We start from the raw sequence: 18,993 nt of genomic DNA, 5'->3' as shown, positions 1-18,993 counted from the left end.
TGAAAAAAAAAATGAATACTTGGAAAGACACATTAAAATTTGTGCCAGATAGCTAATAGGAAAAAACACACACTGAAATCATTATAGTATTTTAAAAAAAAAGTATTGCCTTCTGGGTCCTAATATTGAATTCCATAGAAATACTGGAAATTATTACTGAACCCTCACATGGGCAAACTAGAATTGCTCTCTGGTATTAAGTCTTACTAGCTGCTGAGAATAATAAGACTAAAAAAGGCTGAAAGAAGAGAAAGAAAGAGAGGACAGAAGAAAAAAGATCTTTGCAACAACAGACTCAGAGCAGTGGGAAACCCAATTTATCAAGAACATTCAAATCACACGTTTCACCCCTAATAGGCAGAGAGAGACAGGAAGAAAACTGACACTGATCAAGCCTCTATCACATGGCAGGTGTTGTAGAATGTTTCTTATAGACAGGACGACTCCATTCCCCACATCGCTCTTGTCAGTTATGTATTTTCCTTACTTTTTCCAAATATGAAACCGGGGCTCAAGAGAAGCTAAGTATCTTGCCCAAGAGCACACAGCAGCCAATGGAAAGCCAGAACTGGGTCACAGCAGTGACTGATTCTGAAGCCCCTCATCTTCCCAGGGCACTGGGTACAAATGTAAATACAGGAACCCACAAGCTGCAAACTTTCAAAGATGTGAACATGCGTTCACATGTCCAATCACACGAGCTGTTCTTGTGTCTGGTGTGCACTGCCACGTGCGTGCGTCCTCTACAAGTGGCTGTGCTTTGTGTACTTTCCTGTACAGAGTACACTAGTACAGGGTCATCATTTGAAGCCCAGGATGTCTGGAAGCAAGTGTAAGACAGCTGTCATGTAGCGAGTACTACTATACATTCAAAGTCCTGTACTGTAAGATTAAAAACTTTTTATTTTTCCTGGTTGTTTACATGTGTTATTTGTGTGAAAAGTACTATAAACCATTATAGTACTGTATAGCTGATTGTGTTAGTTGGGTACCTCGGCTACCTTTTCTGGATTTAGCAAAAAAACTGGATTCACACACATGCTCTTGGAATGGAACTTGTTCGTATGTAGGGGACTTACTGTTAAGAGAATCGGCCCATTTAACCTCTGCTTGTCCTTCCCGTCTGTCTCCTTTTCTTCCCCCTCATTTTCTGTGCTACTCGACAGGAGTGTTACTTTTTATATTTATATTCAAGAAGCATTAGTCCCTCAGTCGTGTCCAACTCTCTGCAACCTCATGGACTGTAGCCCACAAGGCTTCTCTGTCCATGGAATCCTCTAGGTGAGAGTACTGGAATGGGTTGCCATTCCCTTATCCAGGGGATTTTCCCAACTCAAGGATTCAATCCGGACCTCCTTAATTGCAGGCAGAGTCTTTACTGTCTAAGACACCAGGGGAAAAGTTTTCAGGAAGACTCCCAAATTATTTAGCCACTGAAACCACACCTAACAATTAAAAACCCTCTATTATATATACTGAATGCATTCAGTTCAGTTCAGTTGCTCAGTCGTGTCTGACTCTTTGCGACCCCATGAATCACAGCACTCCAGGCCTCCCTGTCCACCACCAACTCCAGGAGTTCACTGAGACTCATGTCCATCGAGTTGGTGATGTCATCCAGCCATCTCATCCTTTGTCATCCCCTTCTCCTCCTGCCCCCAATCCCTCCCAGCATCAGGGTCTTTTCCAATGAGTCAGCTCTTCACATCAGGTGGCCAAAGTACTGGAGTTTCAGCTTCAACATCAGTCCCTCCAGAGAACACCCAGGACTGATCTCCTTTAGGATGGACTGGTTGGATCTCCTTGCAGTCCAAGGGACTCTCAACAGTCTTCTCCAACACCACAGTTCAAAAGCATCAATACTTTGGCGCTCAGCTTTCTTTATAATCCAACTCTCACATCCATACATGACTACTGGAAAAACCATAGCCTTGACTAGACAGACCTTTGTTGGCAAAGTAATGTCTCTGCTTTTGAATATGCTATCTAGGTTGGTCATAACTTTCCTTCCAAGGAGTAAGCATCTTTTAATTTCATGGCTGCAGTCATCATCTGCAGTGATTTTGGAGGCCAAAAACATAAAGTCTGACACTGTTTCCACTGTTTCCCCATCTATTTCCCATGAAGTGATGGGACCGCATGCCATGATCTTCGTTTTCTGAATGTTGAGCTTGAAGCCAACTTTTTCACTCTCCTCTTTCACTTTCATCAAAAGGCTTTTTAGTTCCTCTTCACTTTCTGCCATAAGGGTGGTGTCGTCTGCATATCTGAGGTTATTGATATTTCTCCTGGCAATCTCGATTCCAGTTTGTGTTTTTTCCAGCCCAGCGTTTCTCATGATGTACTCTGCATATAAGTTAAATAAGCAGGGTGACAATATACAGCCTTAAGGTACTCCTTTTCCTATTTGGAACCAGTCTGTTGTTCCACGTCCAGTTCTAACTGTTACTTCTTGACCTGAATGACTGAATGCATTACCTCCAGTTAAATGGTGCTTCACCCAAACCCTATACAGTGGATTCCCACACAGTGAGCATTCCATTCACGCATTTCTAGAGTAACAGATAAGACTCTTACTTGAACTAATTTAATTGTAGAGCCAGGGCCAGCATTTGTCCATGCAACCAATTGCACAACATGTCAGGGCAGGGATTCCTAGAATCTAGTTTCAAATAGAGTGTGGCTCTGTGTTTCCCACATACGCTGCTTCCTTTCTGGGGCATCCTCAGGTCTAGAGTCCACTAGAAAGCTTTCTACCTTCCAGAGGAGAGAGGGATTGGGGGGTGGAATTCATAGGTAGTGAATCAAGCAGAAGTCCACCAGGCTGATCTTTTGGTGACTCTACCAGACACTGGCCTGACCCTGGCTGGGCGGCTAATAGTCTCTAGGAGGTGTGAGCTCAGGGAGAAGCTTTCCATTCATTTCATTTGCCCATTCCTAAAGTCAGGAGCATGAATACCTCTCAGAGAAATTGTAAGAAACTAATTCGCCAGCTGCACAATGCCACTGGAGAAGGAGGGAGAGATACACCCAACCTGGTGGCCCTGTGGGGTTCCCAGGATGCAGCCCACCTACCTTCTCATAGTTAGAGAAGCCCCCCATGACAGCTGGGTCCACGATGCCATTGAGCAGCATGGAGAGGGGATGCACAGAGAGGGACCGGTCCCAGGCATGCTGCTGGACACAGTTGCTGATCTTCTCATTGGTGAGCTCCATGGTTTCGATGGCATTCTCCAGAGGACTGATTTCCTCCTGTGGACAGAACACATCGGAGAAGAGAGACACCGAGCTCCATGGTCACTTCTGGGAAGAAGCCCAAGCCTTCCACTCAACAGGAACACAATTCCCACCAAGCTATGGAGGAGTGATGTTCTGCTTGTTAAGATCACGTTTATTAATAAGGATAGAACACTTACTTGAAATGGTGTTGGTAAGCTGCAAGATAAGCTACTTTGTTTCTCAATATAGTTTAACACTTTTGCATGATTTCATAAATGACAGCTATTTTTATTTATATATTATAAATCCACTGAACACTCAGAATGTATGGAATCAGAGAGCAAGATGAAAACAAATGGCTAAACAGTAAAAACTAGGAGTAAGTAGAATTTTAATTTGTGATTTATTTAGAAGACACTCATTTTCTTTGCTAAGCTGTTTAAAATCTCAGAAAGTACAAGGATGATTTATATATTGGAGTTATGGTAATGATTATTTCTTGGGGCAAAGTGTCTACGGAAATTTTGAGAAGACAAAATTGGAGCTTTAAGAATGGTTGTTTCTTAGGCAAATCTTTCTTAAGAGATTCTTGAGATGATCAACAACAAGAGGGGAGCAATGTATGTGACCCAAGACATTTGGGCACAACCAATACTCACTGCTAAGAGGTTTCATGCTCCTTTCATGAGAAAAGCTAAGAGATTCTGGAAGTCGCACATTCAGACCTACATTAACTCACCTTAGTATGGGTTCTATTGTTCATAGAAGTCAGAAATAATAAGATGTATTAGAATATTCAAGCTGGATTTTACATGAGAATCAAGTAAGATATAATATGGATTCAGAAAGAGCTCCTTCTGTGGAAATGTCTTCCAAACCAGATTCAAGAAAAATTGCCTTCTTCTTCACTTTACCCATGATCAACCAGCATGACCTCCTACTCCAAACTTGATACAAGCCTCTGTCCAAAATCACATTCACATTTCAAAAATAGCAATTTATCACTAGTGGGATGGAACACCTCAAACTTCAGATTTGTTCAAGACCTATTTCTTAATTGCTTATTTTCTGCAAGCACTGGGCTGAGAACCATTGTTATAAAAGTGATTAAGGTACAATTCGGCTGGAAGAAGCTTTGGACAGAGGAGCCTGGTGGGCTACAGTCCATAGGGTCGCAGAGAATCAGACACGATGGAGCAACTGAGCACATGGCTGGAAGGAGCATGTGATTTTTATAGGGTCAAGGTCAGAATGCAGAGGTCTCAAGACAAGTGAGCATGGGAGGTAACTCTTTAAAATAAGCCCAGGTTCTGACAGGGCATAGAAAAAGGGCATCTAACTCAGGTTGGGAGTTTCAGAGATGGCTTCCTGGAAAAGCTGGTATCTAAACTCAATCTCAATGGGAGTTAGGTTAAGAAGTAGGGAGAGGGCATTCTGGATAGAAAGAATGACCCAATGTCATAGAAGACTGAATGAGCACAGAATAAGCAATTTAGTTCCAGGCACAGAAGACCAAGTAGAAGAGGCTTTTAGTCCCAAAGACCCTGTCTACATGTGCTAGGAGCATGGGCTTTCTAGTCTAGGCACTGGGGAGCCATGGCAAGGTTTTGAGCATGAGAATGATACAGCTGGATTTTCACTATGGAATTCACATTCTGAAGCAGAGAGGGAAAGACCTAAGAAGCCACCAGGCAGGGTGGGGCCAATCAGGAGCCTTTTTCAACATCATCAGCCAGAGATGAATGAGAGTAGAAACAGCGCACCATAGTAGGACTGGGGGAAGAAAAAACCAAAATGGACTTAATAAATATTAGAAAGCTAAAAATGACCAGCTTTGGGGAGTGCTGAAGATGGATGTGAGAGTTGGGACTATAAAGAAAGCTGAGCGCCGAAGAATTGATGCTTTTGAACTGTGGTGTAGGAGAAGACTCTTTCGAGTCCCTTGGACTGCAAGGAGATCCAACCAGTCCATCCTAAAGGAGATCAGTCCTGGGTGTTCACTGGAAGGACTGATGTTGAAGCTGAAACTCCAATACTTTGGCCACCTGATGTGAAGAGCTGACTCATTGGAAAAGACCCTGATGCTGGGAAAGATTGAGGGCAGGAGGAAACGGGATGACAGAGGATGAGATGGTTGGATGGCATCACCGAATCGATGGACATGAGTTTCGGTAAACTCCGGGAGTTGGTGATGGACAGGGAGGCCTGGAATGCTGCAGTTCATGGGGTTGCAAAGAGTCGGACACGACTGAGCGACTGAACTGAACTGAAGATGGAAAAGTCGAGGATGAGTGATGATGTGATGAGTTGAAAAATAAAAGGAGAGGAAGTATTCTTGGAGGAAAGAATGTAACTGATAGGAAACTCTAAGGAGGAATTTCAAAAATGTTTCTGGGTGCTGGCAGGATCCTTGGGGAGACAAGAGCCATTTGGTCTTATAAAAGAGCCATTCACTGGCAGTAACCTTTAGGATTGGTGTTGTAACATCAGTTTTATAAAGGAGTTCTATTCGACAAGCATGTCTTTTATTTCTCTTTTGGAAAATGAAGTTGGCTGGAGGAGCTAGTGAGTACCAGAGGGGGGGATTTAACAAAGGCTCTTATTTTATTTGGAGACAGAAATATTCTGAGTTCCACTTTCAGATGACTTACTATTGAGATCTGTTTGACTTCAAACCACTTGAGGATCCCAGGGAAGGTATAGGCAGTCGTATATGTGGTCCTTTCAATCCACATGGTCTGGTGGAAGGAAGGAAAGTGGGAAATGTTGGTTAGTTCCCAAGAAAAAGAGCAAAATTCTCAGGTTTAGTTGAGATTCTATTGGATTTATTTTTAAAATTTTTATTTTAAACATTTTTTCATTTTATATTAACAAATTTTATTTAATATTTTATATTATTTTACTTTGTATTTACTTTATATTTAAGGAATTTTTTATTTTATATCGAAACTAACACAATGTTGTTTTAGTTTCAGGTGTACAGCAAAGTGACTCAGCTATACATATACATGTATCTCTTCTCTTTCAAATTCTTTTCCCATTTAGGTTATTACAGAACTGTGAACAGAGCTCCCTGTGCTAGACAGTAGGTTCTTGTCGACTCTCTAGAGATTCTATTTTAAATGCCTCCTTAGTGAATTAGCCCAAATTTTCTACTAAACTTTAAAGATTCTATATGTTTAAAGCAGAAAGGAATTCTCTGTTAGGTCCCCCTCACTCTTTTTGATGGGAAATTTGAGGTCCAGAGAGGTGTGACATGCTCAAACCAAGTTCATGGTGGCAGCAGGCTCAGGAGTGGAGCCCAGTTCCTGGATCCCTAGTCTAGCGCTTTCCACTGAGAGAACAGCCTGCTGATGAGGTAATAAGTACATGGACCCGCTACACCAGGGCTGCCATCATTTCTGCTGTAGGTGCTGGTTGGGTGGATAGCCTCCATTCTGGATGTCAATTTCATCTTGTTTTAGAGGTCCAAGTGGTGAACTCACAGCAAACTCATTGTCAGGATCCTTTTCTCCTTTCCGGAATGGCCGAGAATACCTGAACTGCTGTACTTCGTTGGCTCTGTAGTAGCTGGGGAAAGACACAGTCACAATGCTGTGGCTTCTTTCTTACAATAAGCACTCCTCCATCAAAACCTGGGATGCATTTCACATGGACTGAGTCTTGTCCGTTAAATTTTCTGAACACTGATATAGTCTCCATGATGAAGGCTGGAGGTGGCACAGAACTTGATTTTATTGCACATCTTAATTACTGATGCATCTATCTCCCAGTTCACAATTTTAAAAGGCATATGGGGCTTCCCTGGTGGTTCAGTGGTAAAGAATCTACCTACGAATGCAGGAGACACAGGTTCCATCCCTGATCTAGGAAGATCCCAATTGCTGTGTGGAGCAACCAAGCCCATGCGAAACAACTACTGAGCCAGCACTCCAACAACCAGGAATTACACCTACTGAAAGCTGTGGGCCCTAGAGCCCATGCTCCGCAACAAGAGAAGCCACCGCAACAAGAAGCCCCCGCAACAAGAAGCCCAAACACAGCAACTAGAGAGTAGCCCTCACTCACCAGAACTAGAGAAAATCCCTCAGAGCAAAGAAGACTCAGTACAGCCAGAAATAAAATAATAAAACTTTTTAAAAGACTTAAAGTAATAAAAAAAACTGTTAAATAAAAGGCAAAAGAACTTATGGCAGTGTTTGTGATCTCATTTGTATTACAGTGTCATCAGGCCAACTAGCATTTTAGCTTCTTAAGAAAACGGATGAGGCCTTCAGTCATGGGGGAACTCACCAAGCAAGGTGAGGTCAGCCATTACTGACCAGTGAATCCTTTTGGGTGGAAAAATGAACTAGGGGATCTGAACTCAAGAGCAAACTTCCTAATTTCCTACCCTCTGCTAGAAAAAATAAAAATAAACCCCCCAAATTCTACGAGTTACCAAGCTCTTACCTTATACTGAACATGGAATAGATATTTGCTGTGGTCTGAACATTTTGGGTCCCCTGCTCACCCCATGTTGAAATCTTAATGTCCAATGTGATGGTGTTAGAAGATGGGCCTTTGGGTGGTGATTAGCTCATGATGGTGGAGCCCTTGTGAATGGGGTTAGTGACCGTATTAAAAAAGAAGAAACACAGAGCTTCCTCACCCCTCACTCCGGCACGGAAAGACACACTGAGAAAATGAACCATATATGAAGCAGGAAGTAGGCCCTTACCAGACACCAAAACTGTGAGGAATAGATTTTGTGGTTTATGAGCCTCCTCAGTCTATGGTCTTCTGTTACGGTACAGCAAATGGATGAAGACAAGAGAAGGTCTTTCAAACGGTAATGAATTTAAGGATTTGGTTTTGATAGACTTCTACATAAAGTGTGTGTGAGAGACACATGGTTTAAAATACCAAACAAAAAACCCCCACTTACTTTAAGATCTGCTCCGGAACTGGTTTATCCTTGTAGTTGGGTGGAAGGTTCATCACTGGCTTGACAGTGAAGCACTGCATGTCTGAGGAGCTCGTTAAGGAAGAAAGAGCCAGGAAGCTGTCGTTGCAAAAAGAACTGCCTTTTCCTCTTGCTTTACCAATGGAAACACTACCCACACCAACCACTCCTTTGAAGCAAAGGCCAGGACCACACTGAAAATGAGGTTCCATTAGGTATTACCGCAATGCCTTAGTAAGTCATAATCCTAGAACACTTTTTTATCAGACACATGTCAAACAACCTTGCCAGAGGAAAACAGACATTAATGCAATTTCAGGAAAACAGGTGATTAGAAATTATTTTAACTTTGTTTTGGACAAGCATCCATCTGAAATATTCAGACTCCAGAGCCCAGGCAATATGAATTTCTTGTATCTTTGGATACCTTAGATTTGAACCTTAGACTTGAACTTTTCTGCCTTTACCAACAAAGTTTCCAAACCTATAGTTTTGAAACTGGCACTGGGTCTGGACCTAATATTGTTGTTGTTGTTAAGTTGCTCAGTTGTGTCCAACTCTTTTCAACCCCATGGACTGCAATCTTCCAGGCTCCTCTGTCCACGGGACTCTCCAGACAAGAATATTGGAGTGGGTTGCCATTTTTTCCTCCAGGGGATCTTCCCAAGACAGTATCAAACCCATGTTTCTTGCATTGGCAGGCGGGTTCTTTATCACTGAACCACCAGGGAAGCCCCAGACCTGACACTGACTCCCCATATTTCTCAATATGAAGGCTGCCTTCCACTGACACCAAAAATCACCTGGAGATTTACTCAAAATGCAGAATTAGAATTCACAGCTGGTGAATCAGAATCTCTCCATGGTGATTCTTAAATATAACACAATTTGAGAACCACTGGGCTATACTTTACAATGTTACAGCTTACAAAGCATTTTCACATAAATGATCTTTTTACCTTGATCTTCACAGAAATGCTATTAAATATTTGCGAAAAAATAGAGTTCAGTTCAGCCGCTCAGTCATGTCCAACTCTTTGTGACCCCATGGACCTCAGCACGCTAGGCTTCCCAATCCATCACCAACTCCCAGAGCTTGCTCAAACTCATGTCCATCAAGTCGGTGATGCCATCCAACCATCTCATCTTCTATCATCCCCTTCCTTCTCCTCCTGTATCGTCCCCTTCTCCTCCTACCCTCAATCTTTCCCAGCATCAGGGTCTTTTCCAAGGAGTCAGTTCTTCACATCAGGAGGCCAAAGTATTGGGAGTTTCAGCTTCAGCATCAGTCCTTCCAATGAATATTCAACACTGATTTCCTTTAGGATGGACTGGTTAGATCCCCCTGCAGTCCAAGGGACTCTCAAGAGTCTTCTCCAACACCACAGTTCAAAAGCATTAATTCTTTGGCACTCAGCTTTCTTTACAGTCCAGCTTTCACATCCATCTAAGACTACTGGAAAAACCATAGCTCTGTCTAGACGGACCTTTGTTGGCCAAGAAATGTCTCTGCTTTTTAATATGCTGTCTTGGCTGGTCATAGCTTTTCTTCCAAGGAGCAAGTGTCTTTTAATTTAATGGCTGCAGTCACCATCTGCAGTGATTTTGGAGCCCCCCAAAATAAAAGTCTGTCACTGTTTCCACTGTTTCCCCATCTATTTGCCATGAAGTGATGGGACCAGATGCCATGCTTAGTTTCTGAATGCTGAGCTTCAAGCCAGCTTTTTCACTGTCCTCTTTCACTTTCATCAAGAGGCTTTTTAGTTCTTCTTCACTTTCTGCCGTAAGTGTGGTGTCATCTGCACATCTGAGGTTATTGATATTTCTCCCAGCAAACTTGAATCCAGCCTGTACTTCATCCAGCCTAGCATTTCTCATGATGTTCTCTGCATATAAGTTAAATAAGCAGGGGAACAATATACAGCCTTGACGTACTCCTTTCCCAATTTGGAACCAGTCCGTTGTTCCACGTCTGGTTCTAACTGTTGCTTCTTGACCTGCATATAGATTTCTCAGGAAGCAGGTCAGATGGTCTGGACCTAGGAAAATTCTTAAAGAAAATTATTTAAAAAGCCAGAGTTACCCCTTTGGAAAACCAAGGCCTGGAGAAGTTAAGCAACTGGTTAAAATCAAATGGCTATGCAGATACGACTTTGGGATGAGCTCCAGGACTCGTGTTTCTACATCAAATCCATAAAGACCTCTTTTCATTGCCACACCAAGGAGGCATCTCAACTGTTTTCTGAACCCCCAAACTGAAACCTTTCTTTCCCAAGCATCTACTAAGTGTTAATAGGCCATACACTTCCCTTTGAAAGACATGTCAGTCAACTGCTCTATCGTTATTACTGACCATCTTTCTATAGCAACTGACCACTCTGTACCTATAATAATTAATATGTACTGAAATTTTATTATGTGCCAGGGACTCTTCTCAGTATTTTACAGACAATCTTTATAAGAACTCCAAGGGGAAGAGTGATCATCACCCCCATTTTCTTGATAAGAAAACAGGCACAGAGAAACTGAGCTGCCCAAAGTGACATAGGAAGGGACAGCGCTGGGACTCGAACCTGGGCAGTTTGCTCCAGAGCGCTTTTTCTTATTTATCTACCATTCCCCACCTGCTCTGGCTTACCGACCTCTTTTAGAATACAGTAAGTCCTCTAAATATGAACCTTTGAGTTGTGAACTTTCAAAGATGTGAATGTGCATGCCATGCCATCAACATCAGGCCTGAGTGAAATTTCAGCTTGCCCTCCTCTCCTATTGCTGATGATCTCATCTCTACCATCTCCCTCCTCCAATCAGTAACTCTTCTTGCCTATTCACTCGACACCAGTCCCTGTATGCCAGCTGTGGTACTGGACTATGTACTTTTCAAGGTACTGTACTGTAAGATTAAAAGCGTTTTATTTTTTGTGTTTGTCTTTTATGTATTATTTGTATGAAAAGTATTATAAACCTATGACAATACAGTACTGTATGGCCAATTATGTTACTTGGGTACCTAGGCTAACGTTTTGGACTTATGAACAAATTGGACTTGCAAATGTACTCTTGGAATGGAACTTGTTCATACGTGGGAGACTTCCTTTATTGTTCAACTCCATAACATCTCTAATTTTTAAAATGCATGCAACTGGTTTTTCAGTAAGACATTATACATTACCAAAAGAGAGCTATGTGTCTTTATACAGGTTCCAGAATTCAGAACAGGAAGTCTACATTCTCCCCGGGCTCTGCCTGTGACTGTAACACACGTCCTTCCATACTCAAGATTTGCTTCTCATCTCCCTCTTTCAGTTACATCATAGCCCTGAGCTAAGGACATTAGGTTCCCGAAGCTTTTATGCAGACGGGACACTGAGTCAGGATGGTTAAATGAGTCTGAGGACAGGACCTACCTGCATGCAGGCACAGGACTGAACCCCCACCTTCTGTGGCTGGGCTGGGGCTGTAGCAGGTTCCAGAGCCCCGGGCCAGGACTTCCCTGGTGGTTCAGTGGCTAAGACTCCATACTCCCAATGCAGGGGGACTGGGTTTGATACCTGCTCGGGGAACTAGATCCCACGTGCTACAAAGAGTTTGCATGCCACCAGCTAAAGATCCCATGTACTGCAACCAAGACCTGACAGAGCCAAATAAATTAGTAAATAATAAACGTTAAAAAAAAAAAAGAGCCCCTAAGCTGTAGTGCGAGACAAGGATACACTGCTTGGGGGAAGACTTGATATCATCTCCTGGGGGGGTGGTGCTGCTCATCTTCTCCGCGTTGGGAAACTGGGTCAGCAGCCGCAGGCTGAAGTCTTCTCGCCTCTCGTACTCCTTCCCCCGGTAGATGAAGATCTTGTTCTGCAGGTCAGGACACGCAGGGAGAAGCATTAAATATGAACAGTGAAGGGCAATTGGGGATTCAAGTCTCAAGGAAGTCACCGTCCTCCCCAGGCTAAGTGCAGCCCCTCCCTCGCCACCACGTTCCTACTGAACACTTACTACGTGCTCACAGCAACCGTCATATCTGAAAGAGCTCACAGTTTATTTGGGGAGTTAAGTCAAAATGCTTCTCAAGAGGGTGCCCTAGGATGATAACTCTTGTGCAAGGTCTACACCGATCCACAAGGAGATAAGGAGTTTGCACCCTATTGGAAATTCATGAGGTCACTGGGCATGCTGCTTAGGTTAGCTGGTATTTCTCACGGCAAGAAAATGAAAGAATGAAGGGCATTCATATACACTGAGGTGCAAGCTCCTTTATCATTCCTTAACTTACTGGATCTTACTTTCTCATCATGATCCAGTAAGTTAGGGAATCAGGACGTAAGCGACCCTGCCTCAGAGAACTCAAAAGTACAAACAAGATCAATCAACAGGTTAGGTGGGAACAGAGAACAGGATTAATCGACAGCCAGTCCCAAGCCAATCCTGGAGATGGCTGTGGATGACAACATCAAGGTCTCAAAGACAAGAACTGCTCTCAATACTACTCTTTCCACTCCAAACTGCAGCTTTTTTTCCCTTTAATAAAAGTAACAAAATTGGATTTTTTGGAAAAGAAATTTTTGCGAGGTCCCAGACACAGAAGAAATTTGCCTCACAGTTCCTGCAAGTTCAACTGTCACTGTTTTGATGGTTCCTGCTCCTCTCATTGTCACAAACATGAATACTTAGCTTAGTATTTAAAGCATACATGTATTGTGGTGTATTGTGTGTTCAGTCACTCTGTCATGTCTGACTCTTTGCAACCCTGTGGACTGTAGCCCATCAGGTTCTGCTGTGTATGGAATACGCCAGGCGATAATACTGGAGTAGGTTGCCATTTCCTCCTGCAGGGGATATTCCCGACCCAGGGATTGAACCCATACCTCCTGCGCATCCTGCAATGCAGTTAGATTCTTCACCGCTGAGCCACTGGGTAAGCCCCACACGTGATCCATTTTTAACTAAAATCTGGGCCCATACTGTCCTATACAATGTTTCTTAAAAATCACTAGTCCAGATGAATGGACAAAGAAGACGTGGTACATATATACAATGGAACATTACTCAGCCATAAAAACGAACAAAATTGGGTCATCTGTAGAGAAGTGGATGGACCTAGAGACTGTCATACAGAGTGAAGTAAGTCAGAAACAGAGAAACAAATACTGTATATTAATACATAGATGTGGAATATATGGTACAGATGAACCTATTTGCTGAGCAGAAATACAGACACTGGCATAGAGAACAAATATATGAACATCAAATGGGGGAAGGGGAAGTAGGATGGACTGGAAGATTGCGACTGACATATACATATCTGGATTGACATACTGACATGTAAGATAGATAACTAATAATGACCTACTGTATAGCACAGGGAACTCTACTCAATACTCTGTAATGATATATATGGGAACAGAAACTTAAAAAGAGGGGATATATTTATACATATTGCTGATTCACTTTGCTGTACAGCAGAAACTAATGCAACAAAAAGGCAACTATATTTCAATAAAAAAAAATCAGGAGAAAAAATTTTAAAAATAACTTGTACAGCCATACACTAAACATGTATTGAGCAAATTAGATCTGCTAAATGCTGGGGGTAAAATGGTGACCCTGCTCTGGTGGAAAGAAACAGAGAACGAGTAAGTTAATAAAATAATTTTGGTAATTTAAGTATCTTGAAGGCAATACACCTCTAGGCCCAACACAGAGGGCCATGAAAACTGCCCAGTCTTTTGGAATTGATGATTAAATGTTTCCAAGCTGGGAGAGATTTATGAGACTGATGTTGCATTATGCAATTTCATCATTCAGGCAGAACTACGGTGAGCTAAGGATTGGAGTATAAGAAAACACTAAGGGGATGACAACTGTGGAGAAAACCAGACAAGCAGAAGCTCAGCACAAGGGTGCTCAACCTGAAGGAGAGGGCTTCAAGGCACACTTGGGACTTGACTGGGTAGAGATGGAAGGATAGGGTTAGATGAGAAAAGGAGAGGGGGAGGACAACCAGGCAAAAAGTACTGAGAGCAGGCAGAAGAAATGTTCTCGAGACTTCCTGGTGGTTCCACGCTTAAGAATCCACCTGCCGAGGCAGGGGACATGGGTTCAAGTCCTGGTCCGGGAAGATCCCACATGCCGCGGAGCAACTAGGCCTGTGCATCACAACTACTGAGCTGGTGCTCCAGAATAAGCAAAGTCACTGCAAAGAAGCCCACGCACCGCAAGGAAGAGTAGCCCCTGCCCACTGCAGCTAGAGAAAGCTTGAGAGCAGCAACCGAGATCCAACACAGCTAAAAATGAACTGTTTTTTAAAAAAGAAGGGTGTTTGGATGCGTTAGAATATGAAAGGCTTTGAAAGACAGGTCAGTAGTCCAAAGGCTGGGAATTTGCTGGAGGTTCTGGTAGGAAGGCTCAATGTGATGAAGGAAGAAGTGCCATCAGCCTAACGTGTCCAGCTGTAGGGAACTGCGGCAGGAGTCCATGCGAGAAAGAGAAGCTGAGGAATCTCGTGTTGGAGCCTGTGGTATTTGGTAAAAAGCAAAGAGATGGGGGAGTGCGTGAGAGTTCTCAGATGAGAGCCTCAGGGAAGGAAGAGTGGCACCAGTGACAGGAACAGATGAGAAGGAGGCCTGCTGGGGGCCAGGGGAGAGGACAGGAAATTCACACATTCTGAGTTTGGGGAAATACTCCGTAACACAGAAGAGCATTCAGGTTACATCATTCATGTGGATTCTCTATTTTTCAGTACACATCAACAACACACAACATCTACAAACTCCTATACAGTTTATAAGAACTCCCATCTAACAGTCATTTCATTTTCAAATCAGCCCTGCAATGTGGACCTTATTTTTGTAACGTCCAGGTCAGAAAACCAAGACTTGATGGTTATATGATTTGGTCAAAATCACAGGTACTCAGAAGATGATTCAGACTCACTTTTTCAACTTGAAAGTCTAGACTTATTCTCACTGAATCACTGCTGCCACTAAGTTTATAACCATTATTCCATGTGAACTAATAATCATATGTAATAAGTGTACCAGCTATCAATATCTTATCATGTGTTAGTCACTTAGTTGTGTCCAACTCTTTACGACCTCCATGGATCGTAGCCTACCAGGCACCACTGTCCATGGAATTCTCCAGGCAAGAATACTGGAGTGGTAAGCCATTTCCTTCTCCAGGGGATCTTCCTGACCCAGGATCACATGCTGTCTCCCACATTGCAGGCCAATTCTTTACCAGCTGAGCCACCAGGGAAGCACCAATAATACTGGAGTGGGTTGCCACTGAACTGGGTAGCCATTCCCTTCTCCAGAGCATCAAGAACGACAGCAAATTTAAGAACAGAACCTACTGCCAGGCTCCATCCCAGATCCCCTACTCTCATTTCTCTCACTTCAGCCACTCAGTCGTGTCCGACTCTTTGCAACCCCAAGGACTGCAGCACGCTTGGCTTCCCTGTCTATCACCAACTCCCAGAGTTTGCTCACACTCATGTCCAGTAAGTTGGTGATGCCATCCAACCATCTCATCCTCTGTTGTCCCCTTTTCCTCCTGCCCTCAATCTTCCCCACCATCAGGGTCTTTTCCAGTGAGTCAGTTCTTTGCATCAGGTGGCCAAAGTATTGGAATTTCAGCTTAAAAATCAGTCCTTCCAATGAATATTCAGGACTGATTTCCTTTAGGATGGACTGGTTGGCTCTCCTTGAAGTCCAAGGGGCTCTCAAGAGTATTCTCCAACACCACAGTTCAAAAGCAGAAATTCTTTGGTGCTCAGCTTTCTTTATAGTCCAACTCTCACATCCATCCGTGACAAATGGAAAAACCACACCTCTGACTAGACGGACCTCCGTCGGCAAAGTAATGTCTCTGCTTTTTAATACACTGTCTTGGCTGGTCATAGCTTTTCTTCTAAGAAGCAAGTGTCTTTTACTTTCATGGCTGCAGTCACCATCTACAGTGATTTTGGAGGCCAAAAAAATAAAGTTTTTCATTGTTTCCATTGTTTCCCCATCTATTTGCCAAAAGTGATGGGACTGAATGCCATGATCTTAGTTTTCTGCATGTTGAGTTTTAAGCCAGCTTTTTCACTCTACTCTTAACACTTTCATCAAGAGGCTCTTTAGTTCCTCTTCACATTCTGCCATAAGGGTGGTGTCAACTGCATACCTGAGGTTACTGATATTTCTTCCAGCAACCTTGATTCCAGCTTGTGCTTCATCCAACCTGGCATTTTTCATGATGTAATTTGCACATAAGTTAAATAAGCAGGGTGACAATATACAGCCTTGACATACTCCTTTCCCAATTTGGAACCAGTCTGTTGTTCCATGTACGGTTCTAACTGTTGCTTCTTGACCTGCATACAGATTTCTCAAGAGGCAGGTCAGGTGGTCCCATCTCTTTCAGAATTTTCTGCAGTTTATTGTGATTTACACAGTCAAAGGTGTTGGCATAATCAATAAAGCAGAAGTGGATGTTTTTCTGGAACTCTGCTTTTTTGATGATCCAATGGTTGTTGGCAATTTGATCTCTGGTTCCTGTGCCTTTTCTAAAACCAGCTTGAACATCAGGAAGTTCACGGTTCACATACTGAATCAAACCTGGCTTGGAGAATTTTGAGAATTACTTTGCTAGTGTGTCAGATGAATGCAACTGTGTGGCAATTTGAGCATTCTTTGGCATTGCCTTTCTTTGGGATTGGAATGAAAACTGACCTTTTCTAGTCCTGTGGCCACTGCTGACTTTTCCAAATTTGGTGGCATATTGAATGCAGCACTTTCACAGCATCATCCTTTAGGACGTGAAAGCGCTCAACTGGAATTTCATCACCTTCACTAGCTTTGTTTGTAGTAATGCTTCCTAAAGCCCACTTGACTTAGCATTCCAGGATGCCTGGCTCTAGGTGAGTGATCACACCATCATGGTTATCTGGGTCATGATGATCTTTTTTGTATAGTTCTTCTGTATATTCTTGCCACCTCTTCTTAGTAACTTCTGCTTCTGTTAGGTCCATACCATTTCTGTCCTTTATTGTGCCCATCTTTGCATGAAATGTTCCCTTGGTATCTCTAATTTTCTTGAAGAGATCTCCAGTCTTTCCCATTCTATTGTTTTCCTCTCTTTCTTTGCATTGATCACTGAGGACGGCTTTCTTATCTCTCCTTGCTCTTCTTTGGAACTCTGCATTCAAATGGGTTTATCCTTTTCTTCTTTGCCTTTATCTTCTCTTCTTTTCTCAGCTATTTGTAAGGCCTTCTCAGACAACCATTTTGCCTTTTTGCATTTCTTTTTCTTGGGGATGGTCTTGATCACTGCCTCCTGTACAATGTCAAGAACCTCTGTCCATAGCTCTTCAGGCACTCTATCAGATCTAATTCCTTGAATCTATTTGTCACTTCCACTGTATAATTGTAACAGATTTGATTGAGGTCATACCTGAATGGTCTAGTGGTTTTCCCAACTTTCTTCAATTTAGGTATGAATCTGGCAATAAGGAGTTTATGATCTGAGCCATAGTTAGCTCCCAGTCTTGTTTTTCCTGACTGTATAGAGCTTCTCCATCTTTGGCTACAAAGAATATAATCAATCTGATTTCAGTGTTGACCATCTGGCAATGTCCATGTGTACAGTCTTCTCTTGTGTTGTAAGAGGGTGTTTGCTACAACCAGTGCTTTCTCTTTGCAAAACTCTGTTAGCCTTTGCCTTGCTTCATTCTGTACTCCAAGGCCAAGTTTGCCTGTTACTTCACGTATCTCTTGACCCCCTAGTCTGCCTTATACACAACCAGTGTTAACGACATGTAAATAACCCACCATCTTTTATATCCAGCCTGGAGCGTTCCTTTGCGTTCCAGATCCACATTATCAAATTGTCCACTCAAATGTTTTTGGATGTTTCAAATCTACATCACATGGAGTATGTCCAAAATCAAACTTTTATAATCTGAAAAGATGCCGAAACCCCTCTGCAAGGCGGTACCCACAGCTCTCTGACCCTGTTCTCTACCTGCCCTGTGTTCTTCAGGTGCTTCTCCAGCCTCATGGCTTATGAACCTGCTGTTCTCACTGTCTGGCCCCCTCATGAGAGCTACCTGGCTTATTCCCTTACTTCTTTCAGGGTTTTACTCCAATGTCACTTTCTTACTGAAGACTTTCCTATTCACTCTGTTTAAAATTACAACTCTAGGGACTTCCCTGGTGGTCCAGTGGCTAAGACTCTGTGCTCCCAATGTGAGGAGTCCAGGTTCCATCCCTGGTCAGTGCACTAGATTCCATCTGCTGCAGCTAAAGAATCTGCATGCTGCAACTAAGACCCAGCACAGACAAACAATAATTTTTTTAAAAAAGATTGCAACTCAACCCCCATCACCAGGCTCTCTATTCACTTCCCCTGACATAGCTTCTCTACAATACTTGCTGAGTATCTACCCTGTAGGAGGCATTGTTCTAGCCCATCTGACATACTCAATATTTTACTTACCCACCTTAGTATTTTTTTATTTACTTGTCCCTCAAGAATATAAGCTCTACAATTTCAGGGAGTTGGGTTTGTTTTGGACTCTGCCCCCAGGCCTGTGGGCTTCCCTTGTGGCTCAGACAGTAAAGTATCCACCTGCAATGCAGGAGACCTGGGTTCCACCCCTGGGTCGGGAAGATCCCCTAGAGAAGCGAATGGCAACCCACTCCAGTGTTCTTGTGTGCAGAATTCCATGGACAGAGGAGCCTGGCGGGCTACAGTCCCCGGGGCTGCAATGAGTCTGACACCACTGAGCACGCATGCCCAGGCCTGTGTTACAGCAAGCACCACAGTGAGAGATCAGTAAACAC

The 18,993-nt window shown here is 43.0% G+C and overlaps 1 protein-coding gene and 1 long non-coding RNA gene across 3 annotated transcripts in view; one reads left to right on the top strand and one right to left on the bottom strand.

The window, feature by feature from the left end:
- Window positions 1–18,993, bottom strand: part of DOCK5 (dedicator of cytokinesis 5) — a 280,813-nt gene that overhangs the window by 17,755 nt on the left and 244,065 nt on the right. For both annotated transcript variants that reach the window (XM_019966376.2, XM_070794944.1), the window contains 5 exons: window positions 11,878–12,019; window positions 8,147–8,228; window positions 6,705–6,789; window positions 5,871–5,957; window positions 3,076–3,252 (listed from right to left, as the gene is read on the bottom strand). In XM_019966376.2, the coding sequence (XP_019821935.2) occupies window positions 3,076–3,252; window positions 5,871–5,957; window positions 6,705–6,789; window positions 8,147–8,228; window positions 11,878–12,019 (573 nt within the window). The remainder of the gene's footprint in view (window positions 1–3,075; window positions 3,253–5,870; window positions 5,958–6,704; window positions 6,790–8,146; window positions 8,229–11,877; window positions 12,020–18,993) is intronic.
- The window catches only part of LOC139184591 (uncharacterized), a 37,817-nt gene that overhangs the window by 12,324 nt on the left and 6,500 nt on the right, over window positions 1–18,993 (top strand). The window lies entirely within an intron of this gene.

This window comes from Bos indicus, chromosome 8, assembly GCF_029378745.1.
Source record: "Bos indicus isolate NIAB-ARS_2022 breed Sahiwal x Tharparkar chromosome 8, NIAB-ARS_B.indTharparkar_mat_pri_1.0, whole genome shotgun sequence".
Lineage (NCBI taxonomy): Eukaryota > Metazoa > Chordata > Mammalia > Artiodactyla > Bovidae > Bos > Bos indicus.
The sequence above is the reverse complement of the archived record's forward strand: the minus strand, read 5'-3'. Positions and strand labels throughout refer to the sequence as shown.